The 22,495-nt window shown below is 35.7% G+C and overlaps 2 protein-coding genes across 5 annotated transcripts; one reads left to right on the forward strand and one right to left on the reverse strand.

Annotated features, from left to right (window-relative positions):
- The first annotated feature begins 1,995 nt into the window (after window positions 1–1,995).
- Window positions 1,996–7,809, forward strand: LOC109102206 (oxidoreductase NAD-binding domain-containing protein 1-like). Its single transcript, XM_042776615.1, is given in 8 exon segments — window positions 1,996–2,382; window positions 2,584–2,647; window positions 3,086–3,192; window positions 4,024–4,165; window positions 4,888–5,124; window positions 5,202–5,310; window positions 5,428–5,562; window positions 5,565–7,809. Coding segments are annotated over 8 exon segments (918 nt in total). The 5' UTR covers window positions 1,996–2,278; the 3' UTR covers window positions 5,585–7,809.
- Window positions 7,329–22,447, reverse strand: LOC109102195 (raftlin-like). 4 transcript variants are annotated; one of them, XM_042776614.1, is made up of 11 exons: window positions 22,181–22,446; window positions 16,976–17,138; window positions 12,415–12,598; window positions 11,797–11,908; window positions 10,833–11,187; window positions 10,614–10,697; window positions 9,657–9,860; window positions 9,302–9,411; window positions 9,005–9,108; window positions 8,300–8,375; window positions 7,329–8,143 (listed from the first exon to the last, which is right to left on the reverse strand). In XM_042776614.1, the coding sequence occupies exons 2-11, from the start codon at window positions 17,127–17,129 to the stop codon at window positions 7,769–7,771; spliced, it is 1,758 nt and encodes a 585-aa protein (XP_042632548.1). In that variant the 5' UTR covers window positions 17,130–17,138; window positions 22,181–22,446; the 3' UTR covers window positions 7,329–7,768. The 4 variants fall into 4 exon arrangements, with proteins under 4 accessions (XP_042632548.1, XP_042632547.1, XP_042632545.1 ...); XM_042776613.1 differs by having other exon boundaries at window positions 10,614–10,757; window positions 22,181–22,445; XM_042776611.1 differs by having other exon boundaries at window positions 10,614–11,187; window positions 22,181–22,447.
- Between the last annotated feature and the right edge of the window lie 48 nt (window positions 22,448–22,495).

Consider the following 22,495-nt stretch of genomic DNA (forward strand, 5'->3'; position numbering starts at 1 on the left):
AACATTTCTGACAATGGATACACTTGAGTGCACAACTTAATCATTATTTAAAAAAATAAATAATCAAACGTTTCAGTAGGCTATGTTTTATGTTTTTTGTTTAATATGCATTTTTGAATGTTTTCATTGAGTTACAAACGTCACTGACTATGATTTGTGGAGAAATTTGTTTAAAATATTAGGCTAAAACACTTCGCTGCTCTTTAACATTTATTTAGATAAATACAATAAAGAGGTCTATTCAAGATTCTATTCGAGGAATGTTTTGCATTTGAATGTGTTTTGAATAACTCATTAAAGACAAAAACAATAAGCATGACAAAAAAATAACTGTAGCATAAACTAAAAGTAGCCTATCTAAGTGAATGAACATAAAATAGTGTAAATATAATTAATCAGAATCTTAAGGAATGCTACAGGGTCTTTTGAAGTTTACCTAAAGTTGTCATGAGAAAAACTTGCCGCGTCTCATTGCAAACCATTAAAAACAATTTCAGATCCGGATGTCATGAGATGTTCGAGACTTAAGCCGTGATGTGCACTTAAGCCGTGATGTGCACACGCTTTCAGGTGACAAGTTGGGAAACAGCGGGAGGTCAGAGGCACGAACGATTTGGAGAACATTTCCAAAGCACAACCCCTCCCTGATTTATTTAAAATCAAGACTAAAATAGTTAGCAAAAATACAGAAACTATAACATTAGAAAAAGTAAGCAATTATGAGGGTACTAAGTCTAATAACTGTAATTTTGATTATTCTAATCTTAAATGCATGAAATATCTCTGTTATCAGCTCCTGTTTATCCATAAAGGAAGCTGGCATGCCATCACATGCTTTGATGCGTCCCTCACGAGCTCAGTCTGAAAGTTCCTTCCAGTTTTTAATGTAATCATAATGGCGTGACTTTCCATGACATTTAGGACAGCACTCCTGTCCACCAGAACCGACGCTGGAGGGGGGAAAAAATCACGAAACACTTTAATAAAGAAAATGATTGCTAAAAAGTATGTTTTGACCGACTACTCTGCATGATATTTCTAATTCTTGGCCGCTGTTCAAGAACAGTCACATTGCGATGTTTCAATTCTATTCTATTCTATTCTATTCTATTCTATTCTATTCTATTCTATTCTATTCTATTCTATTCTATTCTATGCGGTGAAATCTCCTCACCGGCTTTAGGTACACTTCAGAAACGCTCTTGTGTTTAATTTTGAGCAAAATAACCAAGGTTAGGTCACAATAAATTTGTAATCTCTATGCACTAAATCCTAAGGCACATGCATTTTTTTTTAAACTAAAGCAATGTTAACAATCCAAATAATGACAGACTTGTTAGCAAATTGCGTTATTTCAGTCAAAAATGTTTTTCTGCAGTTTTTATAAACATTTCCATTATTGTCTTGCTTCTGTATATATGTTGATAATTTCATAGTTAGCACTGTATGTACCTTAAATAGATATAAATAACATTTTTAATATTTTAATGGGTAACACTTTAGAATAAGGTTCCATCAGTTAATGTTAGTTAACCACTTTAGTTAACATGAACTAAGGAAGAACAATCCTTCTACAGCATTTATTAATCTTAGTTAATGTTAATTTCAGCATTTACTAATGCATTATTCAAATCAAAAGTTGTGCTTGTTAACATTAGTTAATGCACTGTGAATTAGCATGAACTAACAATGAATAACTGTATTTTTATTAACTAACATTAACAAAGATGAATAAATACAGTAATAAATGTATTGTTCATTGTTTGTTCATATTAATTAATACATTAACTAACATTAACTAATGGAACCTTATTCTAAAGTGTTACCTTTTAATGATTTAATATTGTTATGAAATAATAATGTTTTGCACTTTGCAAGATCGCTGGGTGGCGCTACAGACTCTGTTCACCAACCTTAAACACAGACGAAGAAGAAACGTCACCGGAGTGACAGAGGTGAATGATTTGAGCAGTATATTACCTCGTGAGCTTGTTTTATCTAGTATTGCTAATAATTCATTTTAAAGGTCTACTGAACACGAAACTGATTATTTAGTTAATAACATTTAAATCGCTTACTGCTCGCGTGTGTGGATGTTACTTCACATCAGCTGTTATGAAGAAACTCTCATTTCCGATTTCAGTGTTCTTAGTTATTATTTAAAAAAAAACAACAACAACTAACCACTGTTCTATATTATAGATCAGTGCAACTAACCTAGTTTCTGTCTGATGGTATTATCAGGCGTTGGACAGGTATCATAGCGTCATATCCGATCATGAGTGTCCCGTGTTTTGTGAGAACGCTGTCCAGAAGTTTGGCCGGTGGAGCAGGACTGTTCAGACCAGCTGTGTGCTCTTCATGTAAAGACACAGTCACACGGTGAGTGTCCAGAATCTGGAGCTCTTTCTACAAGCTCTGGACATAGTGGTTGTGTTTGAAAACCAAGTGTGCTGGATACCTAGTTGACATGGAAAAAAAACAAGCAAAAATGCTTTCTGGTTAGTAAGGGAGCTCCAAACTGTGTTTTGAGACACAACCAGTCCTTTTTGCTTAACTTAAACTCCCCTAAATTTGTTTCAGAAAAAAGTTATCCAGGAGACAGACTGACCATCTAGAAAGAACTGCTAGCGTTCATAGACAAATGGTGAGTCTTCTTAGATTTCTTTATGAAACCCCTTTATGAAATTCCTTTGTGACTCCTTATAAACGGTTAACAAGTGTTGTGGCCAAGCAGGTGAAAGTTCAGACACTTGTTCTGTGTTGTAGGTCAGCCAGTGTGACATCTGAGTTTTGTCATGAGACTAAATTCAAGAGGATGCAATCAGGCATTTGTTTATTTATTCACTCTAGATATGTAGCATACTGTGTAGTATAGTGTTGTTTTATTAAAATGCTATGCCCTTTTTCCTGTCATGCGATTCCTTGTTATGAATGTGTGTTGAGTTGTAAAAATGTATAATGGCTCCCATTTGTACATCTGCATGGCATAATGCATTGCATTTAAATGCTGAGAGGCTGAAATGTGGGAATGTTGTTGCAAATTCTCTGTGAAGACACAATTTTATGTTTTGTGTGTATCCAGGAACTTTTCTCTGCACGTGTTTGTGACATTATGAATGAATCTGATTCGGTAAAGAGACTGAGACTGGAGGTGCCACATCCTGACTTCAGCTTCCGTGCTGGACAGTGGTAAGAACTGTAACTTTGTGAAATATGTATTGTAAGCATCTAATATTGATGATAATACTAAATGATATGCAGTATAATCTGATGGGGTTGCGGGGTATATAGGACAATAATAGTGCTCCTAGTTGCTACTATATTTTCACTTGAAAGTGACTGATGAGAAGACATGCAGTTTGCAAAATGGCCAGGAGATGGCGCTTTCCTCTCAGACAAAATTCTCATTTCAGCGTGGGATCTGTTATCAGCAAACCATGCAAAAAATTTAAATGTACTCGTGCCACTTTCTCTCTCACTTTTGCTCTCGTTCACGTTGTTGTGCCTTATTGCATTTGTAGTGTGTGTGTGTGTGTAAGTTTTGAGAGCGTGTGCTTGAGGTGAAAAAGTCAGGTGATAATTTATGCAGATGTATGCACAGAAACTCCTCCAGACCATATGATGTTGTGTTCTTGCTAAACAACATGAGTGGGTGTGTGTGTGTGTGTGTGTGTGTGTGTGTGTGTGTGTGTGTCCTAACATATGTGCTTATCCCTTATTCATCCTCTGCATACACATATGGTGACTCTCAAAGTGTATATGTTGCTTTGCTCTTTTTATTAAATATTATTGGACACATAGGTTTTATTGTGCTGACATGTTACTGTGTGGGAAGAATCTGCATTCTAAACTTTCTAAAAGAACTTCATGTAGTTGTGTTGTTACTTTTGAATGTTTTAGTTTTTAGTTATTAACACATAGTCAATACATGAGATAAACAGTTAAGTTCATATAATATACTCCAGCAGTGTTTCTTATTATATTATATTGTATTGTTTTTAAATTTGCCCTTTTTCACAGGGTGGATTTCTTCATCCCAGGTGTGGATACAGTGGGCGGCTACTCCATTTGCTCGAGTCCTGGCCTGCTGCAGAGAGAGGGAGTGATTGAATTGGCTGTTAAATACAAACGGCATCCACCAGCACACTGGATTCACACTAAAGTGAGTGAATGAATTAAAAAGTATAAATGCTCTACTGTTCAAAAGTTTGAGGCTGGTAAGAATTTTTTACGTTTTTGAAAGAAGTCTCCTATGCTTAACAAGGTTGCATTTATTGGATCAAAATAGAGTAAAAACTAATATTGTGAAATATTATTACATTATTAAATAACTATATTAACGTTTTCTTCAGTGCCAAATGATCATTCAGAAATCAGTCTAATATGCTGATTTGGTGCTCAAGAAACATTTCTTCCTGATGCGCTGCAAAATATTATTGTGGAAACAATGACACATTTTTCCAGGATTTTTTTGATGAAGAGTAAATGCAAAAGAACAGCGTTTATTTGATATAGAAATCTTTTGTAACATTATAAATGTCTTTACTGTTACCTTACTGACTCTAGATTTTTGAGTGGTGATGTGTAATTAAATTGGTACCATTTTTCAGGTTTTCATGCTGTTTTTATTTTTAATGTTCCATTCCATGTTTTATTGGAATTTGTAAGCAACTAAATCAGTATATTTTCAATTTTGAATATCTCGTTTCATTCATAAATATGTATCATTTAAAAAGTATTTTATATATGGATAGTTTTTCATAGTTATTCTATTATGCAGAAAAATTTATTTTATTCATTAACCTTTATTTTGAAAGTTTCTGTTGTATGCCACTGTTATATATTTTGTCAAATAATTTTTTTTTGTAAATTGCTCTGTTTCAGTGCTCTGTGGACTCTCAGGTAGCTGTGAGGGTGGGAGGTAACTTCTACTTTGACCCTCAACCTTCTGACCCCGTGGTGGACCTGTTGCTGATAGCTGGTGGTGTTGGCATCAACCCTCTGTACTCCATCCTGCTGCATGCAGCTGATCTGCTTAGACACACTCATGGTCACACGTGCGCTCCAGGGCACACGCACTTGTGCTACAGTGCAAAGAACACCGAAGAGCTGCTCTTCAAGGTATGTATGTGCCCTTGACTTGTCATTGAAGTGAGATTGAAGCTGCCGACTGATTTTTAGATATTTGCTGTTTTCAGAACACCATTATTGACATTTGTCATGAGCGACCAGATAAATTATCCTGCAATTTCCATGTTACCCAACAGAGCTCTGACATAGAGCAGGAACTTCAGCCTTACACCATAAGTGAGTTGCACACATCTACATTTTATATTTGAATTACCCATAATCTACACACTCTTAAAACATCAAACAACTATTATAATATATGACACAACATAATATTCTCTTGTGTCTCCTCAGATGGAAGGATATCAAAAGAGGAACTTAAGCGTCATGTAGATCCTGAGCACACATTGTGTTATCTTTGTGGCCCTCCTCCTATGATAGAGAAAGTGAATTCAGACCTGCAGAAAGCTGGCCTGTCGGAGGACAGAATCCTTTTGAGAAATGGTGGTAGCACTACAACTCAGATATTCACAGCGATGGATGCATCTGCATCATCATAGAAACAGAATCTAATGGTAATGGACCAGTAAAGCCTCTGAGATCAATTGAAACGCACAACAGACGCTATGTCTGCATTCTCCACATTTAAAGGGATAGTTCACCTAAAAATGAAAATTACCCCATGATTTACTAACCCTCAAGCTTTCCTAGGTGTATATGACTTCCTTCTTTTCGATGAAGACAATCGGAGTTATATTTAAAAATGTCCTGGCTCTGTTTATAAGCTTTATAATGGCAGGCAGTGAATGGGTGATATTCAGTAGTCCAGTAGAAGTCTGATAAAGTGCATCCATCCATCATAAAAAAGATTACTGTTTATAAAGTTTTAAATTTGTATTTTTTTTTTACATAAATGCATCAATTCGCTTCAGTAGGCCTTTATTAACCCCGGGGACCACGTGGAGCACTTTTTATGATGGATGGACACAGTTTATTGGACTATCGAATATCACCACCCATTCACTGCCATTATAAAGCTTGGAAGAGCCAGGACATTTTTTAATATAACGCCAATTGTATTTGTCTGAAAGAATAAAGTTATATACACCTACGATGGTTTGAGGGTGAGTAAATCATGGGGTAATTTTCATTTTTGGGTGAACTGTGCCTTTAAACAAACAATTCTCTAGACACTGTCCTATTTTTTGTTATACCTCATTTTAAAGATAGACTCAACAAATTGACCATAACCAGCTCTGTAATGCACTGCATTATAGTTCATTTGCTGGTTAATGGCATAGTGTCCTGCTTCAAGGGCATCATGAAATGATTGCACCCTCAGATTGCACTGGGTGTTTCAGAGATCTGTGTATAATGTTGTAATATGTTGATTGCATTTTAGAACACATATTTATTTAGTAAAAATGTTGGGGGCGTGGAAATTATCAGAGTTGTGCAAAAATAATATAAAACATTTTTGCTCATGAATATAGTCTTAATTTGCTAAAAGATGTTAAACATGGTCCTTTTAAAGGGATATTCCACCTAAAAATTACAATTCTCTCATTTAATCTCATGCCATCCCAAATGTTTAAATCTTCTGATGAATTCAAACTCAGATTTTTAGTAAAATAATTTATTAGTCCATATAATACAAGTGGATGGAACCCTTAGAGTTGATGCTTCAAAAACCACACCAAGTGACCATGACAGTGCTCATATGACCCCAGCGGATGAATCAATGTCTTCTGAAGCAAAACGATGGGTGTGTGTGTGAGAAAAATACTAATATTTTACCTTTTTAAACTAAACCATAGTTTCTGGCTAACTGATGGTTTCATGGACCCACAAAGATTGTTTTTAAAAATCTGTTTGTGTTCCACAGAAGGAGAGTCATATACATATAGGATGGCATGAGGGTGAAAAAATTAGAATTTTTATTTTGAGGTGGAGTATCATAGTGTCATATATTGCGCCTTTTAATCTCAAGTCATGCGAAAACTATTTTTAGCCTGGTCTAGCCAAGTGATTGACTTTTTTTTTAACTGTAAGGCAGGACTACAGCTGCTATTGTGGACTTTATTTAGCATAATTTCCAATCAAAATTAAACTCATAAACTATAATAATTATCTCCAATTTCACAGGAAAGATGTTTTTTAAAAACTGGATTGATGAACAAGATCTTTACCCCTAATACTGCTGAAATGTTTCGATATCTTTGTAAAGTCACAAAAAACGACACTGAAAACGGAAGAAAACTGTGAGCTGTTTCTTCAAATGATGCTCTTTTAATTTGCATCAGAAGCCCATTATTGAGAGCTTTTATTTACACCATTAACTGTCTCACAGACGTTCACTTACTGTTACTTTACAAATTCAGACATTAGTTACTGCCATCCTCACTGATATAAATAAATGAAATAACTGATGCAATACTTACTGATGAAATAAATGAACATCTTGTGGATTTTATGCATTTGAGCTAGTGCACAATATATTGCATACACTAATACTGTATGTAAAGCGAGTTGTTACACAGATATTGAGAGCCCCTCAAACAAATGTTTTCACATATTTGTTAGAATCTCTTGCCATTGCCGATGTATATGCCCAGGCACAGGCCTGACGAGAGTGTGTTCTGCCTGAATAAACAAGAACAAATTGTAATGGTTAAATATCCATAAATGAATACTGTCAGCACACTCCAGAGAATAAAGCTCTCTCTGTTACGACCACTCGCACGTCCTCATGTTTACCACATGTAATTGTGCGCTTTAATTCCTGATTGCCGTTTGTAATTCCATCCTTTTTTGCAGGGCTGATGTTTGAGATGTCTATCCTCTGCCTGTGGAATTCCACCGTCCTTTCCGCTTGATCTCTCCTCTCTGGGCTTTCTGGCAAATTTTGCCCATTTTCCTTCTGGATAATCTCACGTTGTCTCATCAGACTTGTGTTTTCTCTCTCCATTCGTTCCATTTCTCTCTCAATTGTTGCCAGTGGTGATATCTCCCTCTCTGGTGTCCTTTTATTATTTAAGTTCCTTTTGTTTTGACCTCTGAGGTGCAGTTTCTGGAAAACATACACACAAACTGTCAGACTCTGTGCTACTTTTGAAGATTTTAAAGTGAACTGACAATGCTATTACAATTTCACACAGTTCTCAAAGACAGCTCTCAGCTCTAATCTAATTTTAGCAGAAATAAACTTTGTGCCATGTATACACACTGTCAAGTCTCTCCTCTTGCGAGGCAGCGTGGGTCTCTGGAGGAAGAGGATCTGTTTTGTGGCCAAACTTCCATCACTAAGACAAAATAAATCAGAGGTTAATAAAATATGTAAGAATTCTTTTTTTTTTGACACAACTGAGAAGAGTTTTTTGCAGGAAATATATATCCTATTATTAGCCCCCGAAGTGCAACAGTGAATGAAATGCTTGTTTAAAGGCATAGTTCACCCAAAAATGAACATTTTATGAAAATTTACTTACCCTCACATCATCCAAGATGTAGATGAGTTTGTTTCTCCGTTTGAATTTAGAGGAATTTAGTGTTACTTCACTTGCTCACCACATCATAAAAATCCACATGCAATCCAGTCCATAAGTTAACATCTTATGAAGTGAAAAGCTGTGTGTTTGTAAGAAACAAATCCATCAAGATGTTTCTAACTTAAATTTGTTGCTTCTCTCTATGCTTTCTCCAGTAATATTGATGGAGTGGAGCTATTTGGATTATTGTGATTCTTTTGTCAGATATTTGGACACTCATTCTGACGGCACCCATTCACTGCAGAGGATCAATTGGTGAGCAAGTGGTGTGATTATAATTTTTTTCCCAAATCTGTTCCAATGAAGAAACAAACTGATCAACATCTTGGATCGAGTTACTTTTGGAGAATTCTTCCTTTAAGTGTTTAGTATGTTTTTGGAACCTTTTCATTTTGACGATGGGAGTGGGCAGAACACACATTAGTCTCCAGCCATATGGAGCCAGAGACTGAAGCAGAGGGATGTAGTCTGTTTTCACTGCAACGCCCTGCAAAACAGAAGTGTCATTTAAACAATGTGTTAAAGGATTTCACATTGGATGTCCTATTGAGACATATCATATGAATGTGCACATATGTCTGCATTCATTTAAAGGCGGTTTGTAAGAAGAAAGGTGTAAATGTTCCACAAATAGTAACAATTCATTGAACTCAATTTGGGATGCACCACTGCAGACTTACATCAATAACAGTCCATTGCTCAACAACAATGGCGTCATACACTGTGGTTGGCCCGGCATCACTTGAAGCACTTTGGAAGATAAAAACACTGTCCACAGTGCAAGAAGATGCTGAAGATAGAGCAAGAAAAGGATTGGAAAATGTTGATAGGGATGGTTGATAATTTGTTTCAGAGTTATCTGGGTTTTTCATGAATAATAAAATAACATGAATCTTTTCTATAATTTCATCACTACTTTATTAAAACTTCTTAAAGAATAAATGTGATACATTAGTATAATGTATGTTTTTACATTCAAGAAGATGTACTGCTACCTCTCAGATCTTTTCTAAAATGTCACAACATGTCCAGTACCTGCATCGTCTCCCAGGTGAAAGTAGCCATCGATGAGTTGCGCGCCACTTCTGAAGTGCTGCGTCATGTGGTCCAGCCAATGGGATTCAATCGAGTTAACAAGTCCCGCCTCCCTGCGCACCTGCAGTGGAACCCTCAAAGAAAAAAACTTCGGCGATCCCGCCAGAACTATCGAATGATTGTACAGCGCGAACACCTGCACACCTACACATACAGAGAAAAATATTTAGTAAATGTTTTTATGACTTGTATGTCGATGTAACTTCACATTAATTTCAAAAGTTAAAGAGTGAGATAATTGCGAAGCAATATTACGTTGCTATGGGTATGCAAACAACATCATGATTGAGAGTGACTACTGATAATATAGAACAGCTGAACAATAAGTTAATTATGAGTAAATTTCATTTTAGACACAATATTGCCAGTTGCTTTGTCTATTTGAAAATTTTTTTTTGTTTGTTTTTTTTTTGTTCCCCAAATGAAAATAATTCCAATGGAACAGAGCGTCTACAAGCAACAGACACCACCAGCGTTCTTGACTGAATCAATGTGTTTAAACGAATCGGTTGAGTGAATGACTCACTTATAAAGACGCTTCGTTCATGTGAGAATTAGTGTTTGTGTGCGAGAATGATATCACGTAATGTATTTTGCCAATAATGATATTCTACTATTGTGTAAATTATCTTTCCCATTACATCTTAGTATTTTTTAGGTATTTTAAGGGAAACAATTATGAACTGAACCAAATAATGACCAATACTGAGATTTCATGATGCATCACTAGTAAAGAATTGTAATCAAATTAGATTATTTTCAGAGCAAATATTTACACTCCTAGAAATTACAAATAGTTTATCTTATTTGATACATTATTTTGATATAATCTAAGCAAAAAACATGATAACCCCCCTACCAACCCTTTCTATATATTTCAGCAAACTGCACACTCACGATTCAGCATCGGGGAGGTTCCGGTGCGCTTGCTGTGTTTGTCTTGGCTTTTGACCTGCTCTCTGTGCTCTCTTTTGTTGTTTTCTGCCAAATCACAGCAGGGCAAGTTCGGCTGCATTCTAATACTCTGGGTCTGACGTTGCTCTGGTGCACAAGAGCGTAATATAAACTCATGCGATGGCACTTGGTTCTTTAAACCCTCAGATTGCGTACACTCACCTTCAACATTTAAGTACTGATAATTTGGACACTGATGGTTCTCAGTGAAAGGATTCTGATTATTCCAACAATGGCTGGTCTCAGGGCTTTGTATTTGAAAGCTGTGGCTCATAAAGTCTTCATTGTCTGAATTAAAGTTTGTACGATTCTGGTTTCGATGATCCCCGTTGTCTCTATCCTGTGGGCTCTCCTCGCTCGCAGGGCTGAGGGTCGGCGGTCCCTGATGCACAGAACAGGGACTGGAGTGCAAGGAGGAAAGATCTTCTGGTTCCCAGTGACCAAGGAAATATGGACCTCCACCGGGTTGTGGCAAAAAACCCACAAACAGATCACCCTGATCAGCCAAATCCTGCATTTCATCCCCCAGAAAGACCAGGACCAACAGAAGAAGTGAAATCAGCATCATCAGTAACATCACTCTTCATATCACATGTTCCATTCAAAGTCTACAATCAAAGCTGACAATGAAAGTAAGTGGATTCCAATGTATTATAAATAATTTTACAGTGTCTTTAGAGGAGAAAGGTGATGCATTTTCCAGCAGATGCTTTTAAAATAAGCTCTGTGGAGCTGTGACAGGAAATGCTAATGAAAACCATATTTTCCAATCATCATACTGTCATGCCAAACACACGCATACATCTAAATCATCAGTAAATATCACACGGCTCAAACACTACCACACACACAAACACTCAAACACTGCTTATGTCCAAATAAATGCAATTACTGAAAAGGCGAGGGGGTGACGACTAATGGAATGGGGCCTGTCAGATTTTCTGTTTTACAGCCGTATTGTAAGACCACGATAGAGAGAGTTTGAAGTAAGTGGGCTTTTGGAGCCATCTTTAATGGAGGGATGACATTAAGTGTGACACTGAAGTTTAGTAACTGAATAACAAACAAACTGACCTACTGCTCTCTGTTTGAATGAAAACAAATGTACTTTTAAAGAAGGTCTAACCTTTTTCACATAGCCCTGTATAACTTCTGGGTCAGGGTCCTGGTGACCGAGGTAACACACGTCTGTCGTGAGATAAGGCTCAACCCAGTTCAGCAGGCCACTCTCAGAACCACTGTAACAAAAACGCAAAACAAAGCCACTTTTGAACATCCATAATTAAACAAAACATGAAATCAAAACAGACCCTATTTACCTTCTTAATGCACAATCTTTGTCTTATTGTAAATGATTCATATGCAAATCTTATAAAAAAAACAATTATAATTTTTTTAATCAAAATAAATTATATTCCTGTTATGTGATCTGGATAGTATCTGCTACTATGCAGTATATTAAAGTAATATATTTATATTAGTACAATTTAAATAGCTGTTAGTGTGCCACAATTTTAAATGTCTGCATTTTAATTTTTTAATTGACCTGACAATTTTACACAAACTAAAATGCAAAGCAATTCTTTTTATTTCCGACATGATTACTAGACTCCACTCATGGATAAAATAATGCAACATAGTAGTATATAGTGTAAAAATATTTCTGTTTAAAATGTTTGTTGATGTGTACAGAACATGTTTCTGTGCAATAAGCAATATGTAGTATTCTATTCCTTGTGTATACCTGTGTGTTTCTCGGATGAGCACGGCTCGGTGTAACTGCTTCTGAAGGTTAGCACTAACAGGGCCGCAGGAGTGAACAAAGGGATGGACTGCAGCCAGTACGAATCCCTTCTGATACAACTCACACACCTGTAGCGGAAGCTCTCTGACTGACGAAAGACACAGCAATGAGGACACTGCCACCTCTGAAGAGACAGACAGAGAGAGAGAGACAGAGAGAGAGAGAGAGAGTCAAGGAGAGAAATGAGCAGACACAGAGAGAGAGATGAGCAGAGTAAGGGGAAAAAATACATATCGCATTTCATTTATCTTTCAACTATTATCAGTTTGTCCTGACACAGCTACTCCTGCTAAAAAAATGAATTGAAAATTCCTAATTTACTATTGTAACAACTTGACTATCATAGTGTATTAAAATATTAACAATAATATAACAAACTATATAATATATATATATATAAAACCCAGAAAAAAAGTTATTTAAAGTTCTGTAGAAATAGTTTGAAAGTATTTTGGTGAAACGTTTTTACAAGCAATTTGTTTCTGGAATCAGTAATTAAACTTAATTTCCAGCGCTCATTATTCAGAGCACTATTAATGGTAGCAGTGAGCTGTAATCTGAGCACTGCTTGACTGCAATCATCATTCACGAGGTGTGAGGAGCTTGTTTAAACAAAACTGTGGCGGTCTGAACATGCTTTGACTCTGAGGGGGGTTCATTAGTGTTTCCACTGAATAAATAACTGCACAGTACATAGCAAGATGAACGTTTCGTTTAATTGAGTGCAAATGTGTTATTCAGTCTCTAGTGTCACATGATCCTCAAGAAATCATTCTTATATGCTGATTTGGTGCTCAAGAAACTTATTATTATTAGCAATGTTGGAAACCTTTAGAATTTGTATCTCTAAAATATGACAAAAGAAAGACCACATTTAAAAACAAAAATAACACCAAACAGAGTTAAAAGTATCCAGTTCACTATATCAGTACAAAGATACAGATGGCATTTCTCATATCACATCCATGAACCTTCACCAAATAACAAAATCTGTTTTCATTCATCAAGTAGTGCTGAAACTGCGGAAGTTTCTTAGACTTTATGATGTCTATTAACTCCAGTCCAGAGCATGAACTATATTAACCAGCGCATCACACGAAAAGCCCGCGGCAAAGGACTCTGCTGTAGCTGTGTGTGAGAGAATGAAAAAATATATTTGTTTATGTAAGACGGACACACAAAGAGAAGATTTCACTGCTCCTGAAAGACCCTATATTTACTACAGGGGAATTCTACCTTCATAAAGCAGAATGTACCCAGTCGGGAGTTAAACATTCAGGTAAACAGTCAATCTCAGCAACAAACTCCACCTCAAGATTGCTGCCCTCTAAACAAATATCCCTCAGTCTAATGTACAAGGTATTAAAATGAGCAGCAGAGACTTTGGGAAATCAGTTAAACCGCAGCTGCAGAGAAATATGTTTTTATGCTAAAATATCAAGCGTTGTAGCACAATCACAATGTCTAAATCCTTTTTGGGCCGTCTGGATCTAGCAACTGTGTCTTAAACACCTAGACAATCACAGATCTGAACACACTGTACTATGTGGGTTTGTTAACGTAACCAAGATTAGCACTAAAATCCAAACACACTGTATGGATCTGTTCTGTCTAACAGGATTTGTACTGTATTTTTTTTAAAATTTGATTGGACATAACATGAAAATAAGTATCAACTTATTGACCAGAATTAATATCCATGCATCCCTTTTATTGACCAATCAGCATCCAGGACTAGAACTATCAAATTTTTAATAACACTTACTCATTTATTATTTAAACAAAGTTGTTCATTGTGTGAATTTAAATGCCATAGTAATTCAATTTCTTTGAAGCTTTCCTCTGAATGATTCTTTGAACTAAATGTGTTAGTAGCAAGCCCCTTAGATAGCCGTCCCTTCTCCTGCTGTGCTGACCTATCAGAATGACTCTCTAAATATTGATATGACATAAATATTAAAGTAAGTGTTTATATGAATCATAAGTATAAGGAATTCTTGCTGCTTATGAGTGTGATGTTGGGTTCTCGGGGCTCTTATTTTATTTTGTAATAACCCCACAGGGAGTGGAATTGCATTATTTATAAAAAACAATTTCAATTAAAACAAGATTTGGCTATAAATACAGTTCAGTGTCACTAGGACGACTGATTTTTTTCTGTTGCACACACACAAACAGATAAATCCAAGATTTAAGTACTTAGCCCCCCTATCTTCAAGATCAGATAATCTTTAAAGGATGCCTAGCATTTTTCTCTCTCTCCCTGTTTTTTCACTCTCTGTCTTTGTTATTTCATCCCTGTCAGTCATTCACATTCATTAAGTCACTTGTCATTGCTTTCAGTATTGATGCCCTAAAACGAACAAACAAACATATTCAAACATCTCTGGCTCTCACTTGTGCTGTCACAGCAGTTTGCAGTGAAACTCTTTTTTGGGGTGTCTCTGTAGGCATCAGTGAGTTTTACATATAAATGATCCGCCTGGCTGTCTACCGATAAGCAGCTAAAACAGAAAGCCTGGAGTTTGTGTGTGTGTGTGTGTGTGTGTGTCCAGAATTTGAACGATTGCCACTGTCCCAGTTCTCACATATTCCTTTTTTTTTTAATAAATAAATATTTGATCCAGGTCACACTCTCAGATGCACACCTGCACACACACACACTTGTGTTTGGGTAATGTTGTATGTGTTAAATTTAAGTAGTAAATGCATTATTTTGGATAAACTAACACTATTTAAATTATTGCTAAATAAGCCTAGACAGAGTGGTCAGGACCGACACTTAATGTCTACATAGAAGCAATTCATCCTAAGGATCCATTAACAAAAATATATTCATAAATATTAACAAAGATTTATAACATTTATAAATGCATTTAAAGAATTATGTTCATTGTTAGTTCATAATACAAAATGCACTAAAAGAATCCAACTTTATAGTACACTTTTAACATGGTGGAGTTAATAGAGAGACTTTCCATTGACTTCTATTGTTTTATACTAAGCTTATGATATTTTCTATACCCTAAACCTCACATATCGACCATTTCATATTTTTCATTAAGAAATTAGTATGTTTACTAGCATGTTTTCTTCCTGGAGACCACTGGATGGTGCCCACAATGTAAGTAAATTCAGGTTTTACTATTACTATCCCCACATACAAATATATATATATATATATATATATATAATTGGGCTTTATGTGTATGTGTGTGTGCTTGACTGCATTATTACAGCGATATGGTCACATCCTTGTAATTATGTTCAGTAATGGCCCATATACTCATATGCTTTCAAGTCATTAAAATAAGCAGGACTGTTCTTCCACTTCAATCTGTGTCTTATATTCTCTCATCCTGTCTCATATCCTCTTTCTCTGAATTCAGCGGGATCCATTATTGCTTCTCTCGAAGCACACGAACAAAAGCGGCATTAGTATATTTAGAAACATAAGCCCTCAAAGAATAAACACTGTTTGGTTACTCTCTTGCTCTATTACTCTCTCTCTCTCTCTCTCTCTCATCTAATATTACACTTTTTTTTCTTCCCAGTTTGAAGCTTCACACTTTATTATCTGAAGGTGGGTTTTTGTACATTTGCATATGCATATGATCAATATGGATGTTTCTTCAAATTTTGAAATACAGCAATCATTTTTATGCTGTATGTCACTCTCTATGTTAATCCTTTGATGCATGAATTATGAAGTAACAAAGAAGAAAAAACACAACAAAACAAAAAAACTTAAAAAGTATAGTATTATATTAGTATTATTTTAGTATTATTTGTATACTTTTAAAGTATTTATCAATATTTCTTATTTTATTTTACTTTTCATTTTTAAGCATTTTACATGCTTTTGTCAATTTATTAAAAATATTAATATTTCAGCTTGATTTTAATTAATAAAAAGGATTTTTAATAGTTTTAGTTTTGCAGTAGTTTTTCCCCACTGTTTTTTTGTTGTTGTTGTTGTTGTTGTTATGGTCTGTTTGGGTATGGTAAATAATGGGAAATATTGCAGAGGTGCTACTTCCGTAATGACATATAAAGATGACAGTTATACAGAAATATGGGTAAAGTCCCATTCACATTAACAACGATAATTACACACCAACGGATGATAATGTTTGGTTTATTATAAGTGCGCATTGCAGTTTTGTGTCTAAAGTTGGGTGGATTTTGATTGGCTGTCAATGTTTTTTATTGCACATTAGGTGGAAAAAAATATTCTCAAAGTAATTCCAACGATATTGTTCCTCTTTGACATTATTGTTACAGTTGTATGTAACACTGAATGTAACATTCTCAAAGAATAAGAATGATTATTAAAACTTTGTAGTTATCATTATAGTTATTGTACTTTGTGTGAATGGACCTTAAGGGTCATATGAAAATCTGGCCATTTAAATGCAATTTAAAATGTTTGAGAATAAACAACAACACATACAAAGGGACTTTTCAATAGACAAAGTGTACAGGAAATGGACATGTGTACCTTCTTTTCCTAACAGGAAGTCCAGGAAGTGGTATGTATAGGCCACTCCTGAGTGTGTCTCCACTTGTGCTCTTCTAAGAGTGGAGAAAATCTTCCCTGGAGCTTCATCTGACCCTCGAGGCTTCTGCAACTTACAGCCCATGTCTGCACACATGAAGAAAAACTTAGCAAGAGAGAGAAAATAAGACAGATGAATATGGATAATTTGTCTATAATATTCATATATTCATAACTGCATTATTGATTCAACTGATTGCCTTGGCAGCAGTCCGTAATTGTCATGCTAATTAAGTCAGATTGACTTTGAAATTGGAATTGAGCATGTGCGAAACTGGGGAGAGGGCATTTCGGCATGTCTTTAAACACAACTGCAAACATTCAGATACACGCACGCATGCACACGCAAAGATACATTACACAGTAACATAACATGAAGGCTAATTGGAAAGCTAATCAACCTTCAAGCATCAACCTTTAACACAAACACACGTTCAACGTGTCAAACACAATGCCCCCTTCAAAACGCACACACTGTCTCCTTGGTTACCAGAAGCAGCAATCAGATAACACTTCAAATTTGATCTGTGACTACAACCAATCAAACAGTGGAATGTGTGGCTGATGAATTAGCGTGTGGCTAATGCTAATGAGCATCACATCTGTAGCAGGCTAACTTGATGTGACAGCAAAGGCACACCACGTGGGCCCCAGGGCCACCAGCACTATCACATATCATCAGGTACGGGTGGTTAAGTGCTAGCATTTCCGTGTCAGCGTTTGATGAGCCAGAATAGGCGAAACTGAGAGGAACCAGACAAGCTCAGTCACCGTGACAACAAGCATTAAGTGTGCACTGATGACATGATGGGGAATTAAGATGGGACAGGGGAGCGATGGATGGCTGGTCTTGTGGTTCGGGGATGGGGTGATCATTTTAGAGAGCTCTATGAGTATATTGGGATAAACACTAAAAACCAGTACTGTGCTTTACCATGGTACAGGATACTATTTTGATATACAGCCTACAATAGTAGTGTATGGCTATTGTTTTCAGTATGTACTAGGTACTTCAAAGAATATGATGGAATTATCATCGTAGCAGTTTCCAAAAGACCATGGTTTTACTTACAGTGGTGTTATGTCTAAATATTATGCAAATTGAGTGATGTAAAATAAAGCCACAACAATGCTTTAGTTTCTATTGAGCTGTCTTTGCTGGCTGCAAGCAAAAACACAGCATGAATTAATGACTTGTATAAGAGATTCTTGAAATGACTCGTAAAAAGACTCACTTTTCAGTTTGAATCAGTCTGAGGAATCACAGCATGACTTCACTGAATCAGCATCTGACTGAACCGAAAGTCTTTACTTTTACTATGAATTAAAATGAAGCAAGAATTGATTTTTTTTTTTTTTTGGGGGGGGGGGGTTAATTAAAGAAAACTATTGAATGGAAAAGGATGACATTGTGTGTGTGCGTGTGTATTTATAGAAAGATGCAAGGCTGCATTTATTTGATCAAAAATACAGTAAAACAGTAATATTCAGGATTCTTTGATGAATAGAAATTTCAAAAGAACAGCATTTATTTTAAATAGAAATCTATTGTGACAATATAAATGTCTTTATTCTTACTTCTGATCAACTGAATGTGTCCGCGTAAAATAAAAGTATTACATTGTTTAAAATAAATAATGAAAATCTTACTGACCCCAAACTTTTTAACGGTATTGTGTACTTCATGAATATCAAATAATATGACTCCCAGAAATCAATGGAAAACATTAGGAGGTGGAAAACATAACCCGGGATGTCTCTGATGTAGGGCTTTATATCTACAGAGAGCATCTCTATGTGGACACAGAAGTGGTTCGTCATAATTTTAGGAGCTTTCTCACACTGGAAATACTCCATACAACACCATCACACAAAAACAATTATCTCTCCTTTGTTCTTTTACAATTGATCAAACTATCGCCTCAGATGTGATAGTTTTTTCAGTGTTATTTCTTTTATTCCACAAAAAATGGTGGATTACAGACTTCAAGTGAACAACTGAAATCTAAAACGATACGCTACGCTACTTTTAAGTTATTTTGAGAGAATTTATTGAGTAATTTATATTTAAACTGAAAATATACACAGGGAGGTGTTAACATAGTCATCTGTTACCTCAAGCACTATAGGTTTAAATTCCAAGTAGGAATAAATCACAAAGATTTACTGAGACAATTTGCTTTTATTATGAATCTGACAGCTGGATTATAAATGTCTAAATCACTGGAGATACACAGACCTTCACACCTGTGCTGAGTGAAGTTAATGCTGGCAGTCAAGCGTCCGGTTCCACTCAGTTCCCTTCACTAGCCTGACAATCACATCATTACAGACGCTAATCGCCCGGCAGCAGACCGACAGATCATCAGTTTGCTCAGAGTTACTCAGACAACATTTGGAGAGCTATTAAAGCAGAAAAAGAAATCACTGATTCTTAATCTCAGCTGAGTTTGCAATATCATCAAGGGACCAGCAAACGCAAGCTTTGACAAATACAAATGCTTTTTATGAGCACATAAACCTCAGTGAGGGGATAGTTGCTCCCTCACTGAGGCAAAAAATGACAGCACACCAATGTGTGCATCATACTTAGTCTTTGCCATCAGTATCATAACCGCGATTGGCCGTATTATAATTTATCGACCAGTATTGGATATTTTATTGTGCATGTTTATTACATTTCCTGTCATCTACTAATGAACTAATAAATAATTTAATAACAAATGTTAAATATAATCTTTAGCAAGTCTCAAAATGAATTTGCTTGAAATTACTGATAATTTTTTGTATTTTTTTCCATTAAATGAATGTTTATTGGTTTTTAGTCAACTAATCAAATAAAGTTAAAAAAAAAAACAGAAAACGATTTTACTAGTGCGATATTACTAGTACTAATAAAAAAAATAAAAAAATATATAAATAATTACTCTATAATAATACTGTGTATCAACATTTGTTTCTATTTTTCTTTCTCGGGAATTACAGCAGAAACATCTGGGACAAAATTGATATCCATTAAGTCTCCTTAGCTATGAAAGAGCAGTAGAAAATTATTCTGGGTTTTTATAGATACACTTAAGATTTTATAGATACATTAAGACTTATGAATCAGATTCAGATAGATTATTTAGATGACTAAAAAGCATAAATGCAGAGACTTCGAGTGTATCTTCAGCACAAAGATGCATATACAGTTTCATACTCTACATCACAACTGCACTATACACTTCCCACATACACACTTCCTGCATGCTGCGCAGCAGAACACACACGAAGATATTCACACACAATAATCTCTCACTGTGATAAGAGTGAGGAGGGGAGCGGAAGAAAAAAGGCAAAAAGAAAGATGGAGAGCTAAATTTAGGCAAGATGATAGGGAAGGATAATAAGTTGAGAGCACACATCGAATGCAAGGTGGTGGTGGTGGGGCTTTGGTAACCAACGGAGACGAGAGATTGTCAATATGATGTGATAAAATAAAGAAAAGCCTGATTTACTATCCGAATGTCTTGCTATGACAAAGGATCTTAATACAATCTTGTATATCTGAATAAAAGTATAATACAATTGTGTAGTTCTGCATTTTACTACATTCATCGCATCATCTCCAATGTAAACGAAACAAAAAAGTACCAAAAGTACCATAGTTTGATATGGTACCTTGTTTTTTTTTTGCATGTACCATGGTAGCACTATAGCACTATGTAAACACTACAACATTACAGTATGTAAATATGGTAATAATACAGTATCATGATACATGTAGTGGAGTCCAAATAAGATTCCTTTTTTTTTTTATGTTTACACACACTATATATATATATATATATGTTAACTTAACATATATATATATATATATATATATATATATATATATATATACATAGTATACATAAATTTATTTCTTTTTCTTTTTAACTGCTATCTGAATTGTGAATGGGTTTGACAGTAAATTGGAATCTTTGTAGACATGCAACTATCCAGTTCGGGTATATGTATGTGCATGTGAGAAAGTTTGTGTGTGAGATGTTTGTAGGTCACTATCGCAAGAGCAGGTTGGCATGGCTAAATATGAATGTTGATGATAGCACACTCCCCTCACATTTCACAAGTTTGTAATCATCTCTTACTTCAGTCCTCTCGCTTCCAATCTCTCACCTGTGCTATATTTCTCTCTCTCTCAGAGTTTGACTGCTGAGCCTGTCACTCATATCAGCCTCAGAGCCCCACTGTGAGTGAGTGTGTATGTGTGTGTGTGTGTGTGTGTGTGTGTGAAATACTGACTGAAGGTCATCTTCTTCCAGCAGTCGTCTACCTTGATACCATCATGTGCAATATGTGCCTGTCCTGAAGAGCTTTTTGCTTAAAGTCAAGGTTGAAGCTGTATTCTCATATATTTATATTCTTAATTCATACAATACAAACACTTTTTTTATAGTATAAAGCATTAAATAAATGAGCGTGTTTCATAAAGAAATATTAACATTGCTAAAGCACAATTTAATAAATTCCTGCCTGTGTGTAGCCCCTGCGTCAGCAAAGGATCCCAACATTAGGAAAGAGCAACTAAAGTTTCATTTTAGATCATTTCAGTGATTTAACAGTTTGAGTGGCATATTTCAGTGCAGATCGTATTGTGAATGAAATGCACACTTTCACAAAGGCTATTAAAATAGGGCCAGCAGCAAATCACTGTATATTTTAGCACATTTTATCTCATTTCACATGCAAAGACTGCATTTAAATTCAAAAGGAAAAGGAGTGAAAAAGTCCACAACAGTCCAAAGAAATTATGAATTCCCATTAATTGTAATGTTATAGGGGAAAAATTGTATATATATATATATATATATAGCTTGACTTACATAGGAGTGTGATATTCTTTGATATTTATGCTGTTCTCTATTTGCACGTGCACACAAACTCCGTCTTTGAATTAGAAGAAAGCTTGAACTTTAAAGTGCCTCATATCACATTCAATGGCAAATAAAAGCCTTTATTACAAGTATAATGAGAACATGGGAAGAAAAGAAACGAGATGAATCAGAAGACAAGAAAGCAGTGGCTTGTGGGTAATATCAGTAAACTGACATAATGTTAGATTAGGGTACAGTGACAGAAAGAAACTACACAGAGTGAACATACCTGCTGTTGTTCTTTGATTTGTCTCTCTCGATTTGAGTTTCCGCTGTCGTTTCTTTCTCCCCTAATTATCTTTCACTCTTCTCCGGTTTCTTTCAGTTTTCAGTCGTTCTGTCAACTCTCGTGCCCTCGCTTGTGTGTGAACTGGAGGCAGGTGAGTGGATGAGGAGCTGAGTGCAGCTCCGCCGTGGCGCCTCCTTCAGCCACACAGCGCGGTGCGAGCGACACTCCTCCTGCTCTCTCTCTTTCTCTCTCCTCTGAGACTGAAAGGGAACGAGGCTCTCCGATGTTTCCAAGTCGCTCTCGTTTCATCAACAT

This window comes from Cyprinus carpio, chromosome A19 (genome assembly GCF_018340385.1).
Source record: "Cyprinus carpio isolate SPL01 chromosome A19, ASM1834038v1, whole genome shotgun sequence".
NCBI lineage: Eukaryota > Metazoa > Chordata > Actinopteri > Cypriniformes > Cyprinidae > Cyprinus > Cyprinus carpio.